This window comes from Hipposideros armiger, unplaced genomic scaffold (genome assembly GCF_001890085.2).
Source record: "Hipposideros armiger isolate ML-2016 unplaced genomic scaffold, ASM189008v1 scaffold_133, whole genome shotgun sequence".
In the NCBI taxonomy this organism is placed as follows: domain Eukaryota; kingdom Metazoa; phylum Chordata; class Mammalia; order Chiroptera; family Hipposideridae; genus Hipposideros; species Hipposideros armiger.
The window spans coordinates 3,351,608-3,362,668 of record NW_017731483.1 but is presented as its reverse complement, the minus strand read 5'-3'; the positions used below and the strand labels follow the sequence as shown (position 1 = coordinate 3,362,668).

The 11,061-nt window shown below is 54.2% G+C and overlaps 1 protein-coding gene across 1 annotated transcript; it reads left to right on the top strand.

Annotated features, from left to right (window-relative positions):
- The first annotated feature begins 661 nt into the window (after positions 1 to 661).
- GRHPR (glyoxylate and hydroxypyruvate reductase) lies at positions 662 to 11,057 on the top strand. Its single transcript, XM_019649463.1, has 9 exons — positions 662 to 820; positions 2,603 to 2,733; positions 3,147 to 3,219; positions 3,775 to 3,891; positions 5,134 to 5,222; positions 6,384 to 6,488; positions 7,262 to 7,397; positions 8,778 to 8,908; positions 10,719 to 11,057. The coding sequence occupies exons 1-9, from the start codon at positions 738 to 740 to the stop codon at positions 10,838 to 10,840; spliced, it is 987 nt and encodes a 328-aa protein (XP_019505008.1). The 5' UTR covers positions 662 to 737; the 3' UTR covers positions 10,841 to 11,057.
- The last annotated feature ends 4 nt before the right edge of the window (positions 11,058 to 11,061 follow it).

Here is an 11,061-nt window from a genome sequence, read left to right as displayed (position 1 = left end):
TTAAACTCCCCCTCACAGCTGTGGACTTCATATGGGAATTGCACCAAGTATTAAAGAGGCCATTCCTGGATGCGGATTGCCCTGGTCCAGCCTCCTGTGTTTGCACACTAGGCAAGGCTCAGAGCCCAGTCTGTGTGACCAAAGGCCCCTGCCTGGAACCGTGTGACCATGATGGAACAGACCTAGCCAAGATGGTCAGGGCGCTCAGGCCCTGGGAATGTGGATGGTCCCTGACTGCATTCCCGCTCTGGGAACACAGATACTTTCTGACAGCTGTAGGCACTCTGATAAGACATCCACACACACTCTCACAGGACTCTCCCATGCATGCACCTTTAGCCACTCCAACCCCCGCACACCCCTGCCAGTCTCTGAGGCCCTGGGGCAGTGGTGCCCAGAGGGAGGACCTAGAGGTCAAGGGCCAAGGCACCAGTCTGGCAGTATCACCCAGAACCAGTTCCAGATCCACCGAGGCTTAATCATACACCTACAGTTGCACCAAGGCGCACACTCGGGACCTCACAGTTACACCGCACACAAAGGCACAATATCACTGCCTGAACACACGCAGTCCCCGTAACAGCTACAGTCCTACAACGCACCCAACTCGGGGCCCACGCGCGCCCCGCCCAGCCCAGGGCCCGCCCCCTCCGAGGCCCCGCTCCGGCCCCGCCTCCACGTCGCGTCCCGCTTCCGGCCAGCGGGGTCCCGTTCAGTGTCCAGCGGCAGCAGGTTGAATGAGGCCAGTGCGACTCATGAAGGTGTTCGTCACTCGCAGGATCCCCCCCGAGGGCAGGGCCGCGCTCGCTCAGGCCGCAGAGTAAGAGCCCGTCGCCCCGCGACACTCCGTGCGCGGAGCCCCCCTGCCCCCCCACCCCCCACCCCTCGAACGCAGGGTTAGCAGTTGTGTTGGGGAAGGGGCTGCGGAGCCCCGGGCGCCTCCCCGGGATCTCATGCACTCCCGTACACAGGGTGACTCAGCGTCTCCAGGAGCTACTTTGGGGGTGCCCGGGGCTGCGCCTGGGTGGCCTGGGGACGGCCTCCAGAGGCCCCAGTTATTTTTGGTGGCGAGAATGGGGCTGGTCCCAGGGGCAAGAGAGAGCCGGAATCTTGCGCTTGGGCCATGGCCGGACTTTTCAGTCTGTTCCCTGCCAGGACAGTTTTGGAGTTTTAGGGCGGCTTAAAGTTCTCTGGGGCCCAGCTTTCTCCAGTCCCGTTGCAGTGACGCTGGGACCTGCATCTCCCCTGGCACTTGCTGTGGGAGAGAGGGGAAAAGACTGGAGCGCTTCCCAGCCATGGCTTGGGGAGAGAGGAGAGACCTCTCATGATGCAAAGTCCAGGCTGTTAATTCTTTACCCTGCAAGGTCACTCGATGAGGTCAGGGACCTTATCATACACTGACCTGGCCCCTCGGACGGTTGGCAGAGGCCTTGGGTGACACTTCTTAAATTGAACCCTGCATGGCAGGCTTGCCAAGGGCATCATACTCATAAACTCTTTTAATCTTTGCAACACTGTGAAGTTGATATTATAATCCTCATTTTGCAGATGAGAAAACGGAGGCTGGGAGAGGTTAAGTCCCTTGTTCAAAGTTACACAGCTCTGCGTGTGGCAGGACTGGGATTTGAACTCAGCTCTATCTCACTGCATTATACAGACCTGTCCTGCCAGTGTCAGGCAGAGAGAAGGTGGAACCCAGCCTCAGAAACCAGTGGCAGGGGAAAGTGAGATTTAATTTGTTCAGTGCAACCAAAGTTTTGCTGAGGACCTGTCCTGTACCAAGCATTGAGGGGGAGGAGGGGAAGGCAGGAACAGTGGCAGTAGCTCACACTGTTACAGCATGGGGCCACGCGCTCATGGGAAGGAGGATGAGCTCATGGGAAGGAGGATGAAAGGCGACCTGTGTCTGGGGCTTAGTAGGCCCAATGCTGCAGCAGGGTGTCCTGGGAGGTGCCTGCAGCTGATCTGCCTGACACATGTAGATGTCCATACATTGTTGGCTGCACTGAATTAAATGGCCAGGGCTGGGAGGCTGGGCAGCACCTCTGGGGAACATGCCCAGTGCCTGTAGGTGCACGCCTCCATCTTACATTGCTTTGATCTTGCCTTCCTGGCAAAGTCCAAGTACGAGAGTTTTTTCATTTCATGGACTCACAGGACCGGACATGCAACTGGACATGGAATCCAATCCCATTTGATGCAGGACTCCCCCTCCCCCCGCCCCCAACTGGCCTTCCCAACAATTGGCCACCTAGGCCAGGATGTTCACTACCTGAGAGCCTCCTGTGAGGGTGGGGAAGCTCTTCCTTGTGTTGAGCTGAGCGCTGTCCCCATGACTTTCTTCTTTCAGTTTAGACTCTTGTCAGCCCTCTCTGCTCTGTGATAACCCTTCACCCTTAGCCACCCTCTCAGGACAGTTCTGAAGTTGCCCGTACCTGACCCAACTCCCCTCAGCACCCCCAAGGCAGCCTGAGGCCATCACAAGCAGAAGGCCATGTTTCACTCTGGGAGGGGGACTGTGCACGTGGCTGGGGTGACTTTGGGGGCCTGGGAGCATCTCCGGGACTCCCCTGCTTATGAGTGGCCTTTCCGGTGCCCTCAGCTGTGAAGTGGAGCAGTGGGATTCAGACGAGCCCATCCCCAACAAGGAGCTGGAACGAGGGGTGGCCGGAGCACATGGCCTGCTTTGCCTCCTCTCTGAGCGTGTGGACAGGAAGCTCCTGGATACCGCAGGTGTGTGCACTGGGCAGGTCTGGGAGGATTCTGAGGGTATCTTGGCTGTGGGGGTACATTAGCCTGCTGCTGCTAGCTCCCCGAACAGGGTTGCAGTGCCCTCTCTGAGTTAGGGCATTGGCTGTAGTAGTAGGCCAGAGGGAACAGTTGTGTGCAGCTCCATCTGGCACACATATTCTCCTCTCTCCACCTGTGAACCCCTGGAGGAAGGCCTTTGGAGGGCACAGATCATGTGTGGAGGCAGCAAGGTGCGGGGGAGAGCATCCTGAGGTTGTGGGCCCTTGTCCAGCCTTTCCACAGCCTCGCTTTCTGACCTCTAGCAAGGCCCTGCCCCTTCTGGGCCCATGGAAAGAGTGCGGGAGGGTCTGAATCCCACGAGAAAAGATAGAAACAATGCTTTTTCTGCACAACAGGAGCCAATCTCAAAGTCATCAGCACAATGTCTGTGGGTGTCGACCACTTGGCTTTGGATGAAATCAAGAAGCGGTAAATGCAGCTTGGGTTCTGGAAGGGGACCTGGAGTGAGGGGTGGCTACCAGACAGGAAGGAAGAGATGAGTCTTTATTTTTATTTCTTATCCCTAACCATTCAGTGAGAATGTGAGGTGGCTGATGATAAAATCTGCCCACATGTGCACAGGTCAGTTGAAATAAGCCCAGAGGTCAGAAACATGGATAAGAGCTGGCCAGGTATCACCCTTCCACATTCATGATCTTTTTTGACCCCCAGCATAACCCCTTGAAAGTACAAAAGGCAAATATTATTATTTTCCCCTTTAGATGAGGAAATTCAGAAAGGTTAAGTAGTGACTTGCCCCGGGTTTTGGATTCTGATTTCCCATCTTCATATCCTTTTCACAGCGGGAGATAATTGAAATGGAATGAGGTCTGGGCTGACCATTCCTGGGTGCTTATTTACAGCTCTGAGCTTCCTGGCAGGCAGCGCAAAGAGGGAGCAAAGCAGCATCATGGAAATGTCCCAGCACTAGAAATTGGTGAAGGTGCTTGAGGCCAGTATTACCACCAAATGTTTGATTCATAGGGGGATCCGTGTAGGCTACACCCCAGATGTCCTGACAGATGCCACTGCAGAACTTGCCGTCTCCCTGCTGCTCACCACCTGTCGCCGGCTGCCAGAGGCCATTGAGGAAGTGAAGAAGTGAGTGAAAGTTGTCAGGAAAGTTGGCTCTGCTCAGCAGCTGGTTCCTGAGTACCCACTGTCACCCTGGCCCAGCTGTGATCCCTGTCCCCAGATGTTCCCCATCTAGTGAGGGGGCACAGACCAAGCCAAAGTACTAAAGCACAAGGCAGAACTGAAATAAACAGGGCTAGAAGGGAAATTGCTAGATAAGAGGATAAGGGAGGTGAGGAGGTGGGGGGAGGAGTGTGGATCAGGGAAGGCTTCATGGAGGAAGTGGCAGATGGGCACCCTCTTCAGTGCTTAGAAAGACAGGTCCACCATCCCTTACAATGTGGAAATCCAAAAGCTCTGAAAACCGAAGGTGGTTTCATAAGTCTTTTAGTAGCAAAGCTTGACTAGAACTCACAGGAGGCTACTTATGGTTTTCATTTCTCCCAGTCAGTGTGACTATTCATATATTCAGATAGACCAGAGTGTTTGATACAGTGTACTGCCCCCAACGCTGCCGAGGGTGTTATGCAGAATATAGCGTATGCACCACACTACCTTTCTAAAATCTGAAATGAGATCTGGCCTGAGGGTTTCAAATTAGGGATCTGGGTCTGTCTATCCAGTTGAGGAAGGCATTCCGGGTGCAGGGACTGGCCTGAGCAAAGCCTGGGAAACATGCGAACACAGGCCCTCAGAGCACATGGACCAGGAGCACGGGCTCCAAGCAGTGGGTGTGGACAGCGCCGTGGGGCTGATGAGACACCGTGCTGAATGTCCTGCTCACTCTCGAGGAAGTCAGCACCTTCCATGGAGGCCTCCGTCCCTTCGTCCACCCAGGCAACGGGGTGGGCTTGTGGCTTTACTTTTTGTTGCTTCCCCAGGGTGCTGAGGATACTGGTTGTGGAATCCTAGATGCTTTTTTCAGCCTGCTGCCACTCACTCTGCGCTGGCTGTATGACCTCAGTCAGGTCACCCTTCCAGGTCTCTTGCCCCATCTGCAAAATGAGATAAGCACTTCTAAGGCTGCTTCCAGCCCTCAGGCTCTGAGTCCCCAATGGCTTTAAAGGAAGAATTGTTTCTACTGCTTGTCCTCAGCACTGAGTGGCTGAGGGTGTAACTCATGCCACTGTCAGTCCTTAGACCTGGAGGGCAGGAGCTGTCCCTTGGACCACAGCCCCTGCCTGGGGGTGCTGGCTCCGTGAGTTCACAGTGGGCCCTCGTCTTTGCCCATGGCCAGGGCCTCTCACCCACCCCTTTCCCTCCCCGCAGTGGTGGCTGGACCTCATGGAAGCCCCTGTGGATGTGTGGCTACGGCCTCACAGGCAGCACCGTCGGCATCATCGGGCTCGGGCGCATAGGTGAGGCCACCTACCCTCTTGCCTATCTCGCTCGCATGGCTTGGTTTGAACCTCCAGCACCGTATGTCTGGATGCTGACAATCCTTCTTTGGAAAGGGTTGCCATAACTGCGTGTTATCGGTGCTCTTTATATGCAGTAGGGATATTTCTAATGGGAAGACACTGCTTCATCAAACACAGGCAAAAACAGAAACTCAGGAGTTCCTTAAGAACTCACCAGGTGAAGAAGCAAGTTGTAAGAGCCGGGGTTCTTTATGGCTGCAGCTCCATACAAAACAGACGAAAGCAATGATGATGATGACTGGGTTGGAGCCTTTAGCAAGGGTTTACTGTGGGAGAGCCCGTGCTCCCCTAGGCCTGGCTTCTGGAAGGCATTTGACTCAGAAAGCCTTAACTCAGGAACCTCAGGGTCCCGTGGGCAGAACTTACCTGTGATGCTGCTGATGGGGCTGAGCTGTTTTTCTCCGCAGGGTCCCTGTTTGGAGATGCCTGGCATAGAGGCTTGCGCTCAGCCAGGCAGCTCTCAGCGGTTCTCTGGCATCCTGCCTGGTGCAGAGGATAGAAACTGTGGATAATCTGCCTGGCCAACTAACAGGCCTGTCTTTCACACTAGGAGTTGCTTAGAGGAACCCACCTGCTTTGGGGCATGTGCTGGGTCTAAAACCCAACTGCTCAAGCCCGTCTGAGCAGCAGCATGTGTGAAAAGGTCTTACAGATTAAGGGCAGGTTGGCAGTTTGGCGATGCCACCACAAAGTCAAATGAGGTCTGGGGCTGCATTAACATAAGCAGAGGGGCCAGAAAGATGGGAGGGGCCTGTTTGGTCAGACTTCTCCTGGAATGCCAGGTCCAGTACTCAGGGAAGGTTAGTAAATGGCCCTCAAGATGGCTGAGACCATGTGGGGACAGCATAAGCCAGTCACAGCCACAGAGGAGCTGTGCTGCTGCCTCCAGCCCTCCGCAGAGCTGTTACATGGACCCCTGAGGGCAGTTTGGGCTGGCTGGGGGCTGGTTACCCTGGGGCAGGACTAGTTAACGTTGGGACTGTACTGATGAAAGGAGCTGCCTCTCCTCCAGGGGCTTCCTGCCCCTGGAGCTGCTGGGTGCTGTCCCTGCCTCCTGAGGGTTTGGGAACAGCCATGATGCTGACTCCTTGTCCCCAGGCCAGGCCATTGCTCGGCGTCTGAAACCGTTTGGGGTTCAGAGATTTCTGTACACAGGGCGCCAGCCCAGGCCTCAGGAAGCAGCAGAATTCCAGGCAGAGTTTGGTAAGTAGAACTTTGATTTCCACAGGATCCTCCTCCGTGCTTCGTTAGAGGATTCTATTTTCTGTAATGTTAGCGTTTGCAGGCAGAATGCAGGGGCTCCAGGTGTGTCCAGAGCCTGTGGGGTCCCTTCGGTATTATCTAATCTACTTGCCCCAGGACGCAGACGCCCTCTAAAGGAGCACAGAGGCTTATCCGGGCCACACCGTGAGGTCTCTCAGTGCCAGGGAAGCACTCTAGGTCTGCCTTTTAGAGAGTCCCTTGTCACCATGGGCAGAGCAGCAGGGATGATGACAGACAGAAGGAGCTGCTGGGAACTTTCACTCACAGTTTCCTTAATAAACTGGTGAGCACTCCCCTGCAGCCTGTGTCCAGGTGGATCCAGCCCCTGGCAGGATGCACAGCTTGGTGTGCGAAGGGCAGGCTGGATTTCAGCCATTCCTCACCCCGTTGGCACTTTGGGCCCTGAAGTTGGTGAAAAGCCAGAGTGGCCCAGACCCCGCGGTGTGACCTTGAACAAGCTCCTGCCTCTCTCTGGCTTTAATTTCTCTACCTGTTAGACTCGGGGGGCTGGATGAAGTGATATAATATACCAGGGTCCCATGCGTGGCTGTCAGCTTTGTACAGTGATCAGAGTTGTCCAGGTAGAGAGAAGGCCTTCGGGAAGTAGCTGGGGCGTTTCCATTATGGGAGGAAGAGAGAAGGATCTGGTCTCCTACTCTCTTGCTGCCCCTAACCTGGGACTCAGCACCTGATGGAGCCATGCCCTCCCCCAGTGTCCACCCCGCAGCTGGCTGCCGAGTCTGATTTCGTCGTTGTCACCTGCTCCTTAACACCTGCAACCAAGGGGCTCTGCAACAAGGACTTCTTCCAGCAGATGAAGAAAACGGCCGTGTTTGTCAACATCAGCAGGTATCCTGGGGCCGTCCTGCATCCCTGGGTCCCTGGACAAGCTGAGAAGGGCTGTCCTTGCTTCTAGGATCTGAACTTTTTCTTCCCCGTGGGTTGTTGATGAGGCCTCAGGCTGAGCTTGCCACTCGCCACAAACCAGCCAGCAGCCAACTCAGACACAGTAAAGGCTACGAGAGCCCCCAGGCTGGGAGGAGGAGCCGTGTGAGCAGGCCGGGCCTGTCTGGTTCCCAGCAGTACCCCCAGCCTTGCTCAGGGCTGGGAACATCGTAGTGTTGGTTTAGGGAGTGAAGGCATGATGGCAGCGAGTTCCCAGTTGACCTTGGGCAGCCCCTGTTCCTCTGTATCACAAAGGGTTGGACTTAATGATTTAATCGCCCTTCAGAGGCCAACCTTCCATTGCACTGAACCTGGGTCTGTCTCTGTGAATCAGTGACAGCTTGCACCTTCATGTTTCTGGGAAGACGGACACAAATCAAGTTGTCTTGGTTCCTCAAAGTGTCCCCAGGGTGCTTTCATGCCACTGGGAATGTGATGGGGGCAGACCTTCCCTCTCTGCCTCTCCAACCCCTTCCTAGCTGGTGCCCTTTGAACCTGCTCAAATCAGTTTGGAGGTAACAAAGGTGAGGGAAGGAGTTGGATGAGGTCACCTCCTAGGGATCTCCACCCCCGAGGCACCTGTAATAACTAATGTTTAGCCACAAAGGAGGTGACCTGGAGGCGGAGTGAACACAGGGCTCGAGCTGGTGGCCAAGTGTCACAGCTTGCATTACTGAGCACCTACGCAGACCCAGTGCTATACAGGACGCTGTGTTACTTATCATTACACGAGTATTATTTAGTGCACGATGAGAAGTCTCTAGCAAATCAGTTCTTCAGTGGTTCAGCCATAGGAAGACTGCTTCCTCAGGTGGATGTAATTAGGTGTGTGCTTCTGTCTCTGCCCTCAGGCAGGTGATTGATGGTTTGCAGTGGTTCTCAGCAGGTGGTCCGGGAACCAACCAGATCAGAAACACCTGGATGGGGTCCTATACAAAGGCAGATTTCTGGGCCCTAGTCACGCAGTAGTACATGTCAGTAAGCTTAATCCTCCCAGCACTCATAGGAGTTAGGTCGTGTTTTTCCTTTCTCATAGAGGAGGAACCTGAGACACAGAGAATCTGAGACACTTGCCCAAGGTCACACAGCTAGAAAGTGGCAGGGCTGCGGTTCTCTGATTATTAGACCTGTTACTATACAGGTATAAGTACCTATACTATAGGACTTACTGCTTTAAAAGTCAGTGCCAGGGTCGGTGGGAAAATTTATTCTGTGGGCTCTGCCCTAATGGCAGCCTGGGAGGAGGGATCTGCGGGCCACCCACATCACCACTGTCATTCCCAGGGGAGACGTGGTAAACCAGGACGACCTGTACCAGGCCTTGGCCAGCGGTCAGATTGCAGCTGCTGGACTGGATGTGACAACCCCAGAACCACTGCCTACAAACCATCCTCTCTTGACCCTGAAGAACTGTGGTAAGAACTGTGCTTTTGCAATGCAGTCATCTGCCATCCGGCAGGACCGTGGTAACAGTTAGAGGTGGCCTGGCGGTGCTGTGTGTGAAGCTACCGAGCACAGGATACTCCTGGGGACTGGAAACATTTATGCCATTAGTAGCGCTGGTACATAACAACATAGGGGAGGGGCCTCCTGAGTGTGTGCACCTAGGTCTGTGTCCCTAAAGGAGTGAATGGAGGGAGGGGGTGAGTGGATTGGTTTAAAAAGAGTGGGCTGACTGCGTGTCTCACATTCATAGCTAGTCGTGGGTAACACAGGTAAAACCCATTACTATAAATTGCCAATATCAGTTTAAGTGTGAGACGTCACAAGTGTAATTTCAATACCAATATTTGTAACTTGTGCCAGTTACTAAGCTCTTGTCTCTTGTCTCCAAACCTACCCTTGTGTGTCCTGCTTTGTGGGGTGGGGGATGGGACTCTGCAAACCCCATTTCTGCTGGGCCCTGTCAGTGTAGACGCTGGAGGCAGCAGGACATGGCTCCCTCCTGCCTTCCTGTCTGTGAGCGGCACGCAGCAGCTTCTTCACTGGCGGCGGCAGTTCTTGCTGTAGTGGTTTCGGTTTGCAGTTTTCCCAACACCTGGTTTACCATGGAGCACCCCGCAGACACAAGCCACAGCCCTGGCCACACAGGTCTGAGTTGCAGCTCCAAAGGGGCCCTTCTTTCAGTCTTAATAATCCTACCCTTTCCCTCCATCCCTAGTCCTGGGGAAGTAGATGCTCTCACCAGTTGGCTGTCTCGGTGATAACCTCAGTACAGTGTTCTCAAATTACGTTCCTCGGTCACCTGGAGGGACTGATCAGACACAGAGTGCAGGGCCCCCAAGGGTTTCTGCTTCCATAGATCGGGGGTGGGGAGACCTGAGAATGTCCACATCTGTCTGACATGCTCCCATGCCAGTGCTGCTGGGCCTGGGACTCACTGCATTAGTGTTCTCGGTTCAGCCTCCTCAGTTACCTAGTTAACAGGTCTTTATATTCAGGTCTACCTGTTCAGGTAGCTGGTATGGTTTTTGTCTCCAGACTAATATATAACTGAATGGTAAAGGCCTTAGGTTGTCTGGGCCAGTCCCTGCCCTTTATTTACATTCTGGAATGGAAAGCCCAAGACAGGTCCTTAGCTGCCTTCCCCAGTGAATGCTCCCATTATTTGTAGCCCTTGGAAACTCGGCCATCCCCACCCCGCAGCCAACCGGAAAGGAACACTGGCTGTCAGGTCTGTGCCCATAGTCGCGAAAACTGTCCCCATCCCAAGGCTTGGGAGTTGGGCTCAATGCCCAAGGTATTGCTTTCTAAAGGCACTTTTTGGGGACAAGTGACCTACCTCGCTTGGCAGTGGGGCCACAGGAAGCGGTGCTGCCCAGCATTTCATCTTGTCATCCATTCTGTAGATCAGAGGCCTGTGGCATCACTTTCAGGGGCGCAGGGTGTGGATGAGCAATTAACTTGGCACCATTCACTCTCTGATAACTGAAGGGCTGGGTTTTGGTCAAGCTCCAAGATCCCTTCTAGGCCGACACTGTTGTATTTAGGATACACATCCCTTGTCACCCTTGCGTTTGGGTGTCAGTAACCTGGATTCTCTTCATTCTCACTCTGACCTTCAGCCTTGGGGGAAGTGGAGTGCATAGGGACAGTAGGAGGGGAGGCAAATCAAGGACTACTGAGACAAGCTGTCTTTATTCTTCTTGCTGGCAAGCCCTAGCCATGAAAGGGCCCGCTTTAAGGCTCTTGACCCACCCTCTTGCTTCTCTCTCTCCTTTCCAGTAATCCTGCCCCACATTGGCAGTGCCACCCACGGAACCCGAAACATCATGTCCTTGTTGGCAGCTAACAACTTGCTGGCTGGCCTGAGAGGGGAGCCAATGCCCAGTGAACTCAAGCTGTAGCCAGATAGGAGACACTGAGGGCTAGGAGGCAAACGGTGTCCCAGATGCTGTCGGCTGTGCCAGGCTGGATTTGGACCCACAGGGCGGGAGCCAAGAAGTCTGATCTGTACTGATTCTGCACAGGGAAGACTGGTGCTGATAGCTGTGCTTGCCACTCTTGTGGTTGGAAACATTTGAGCCAAAAGCGTGTAATTCTATTAAATAATTCTCTGAGAAACGGT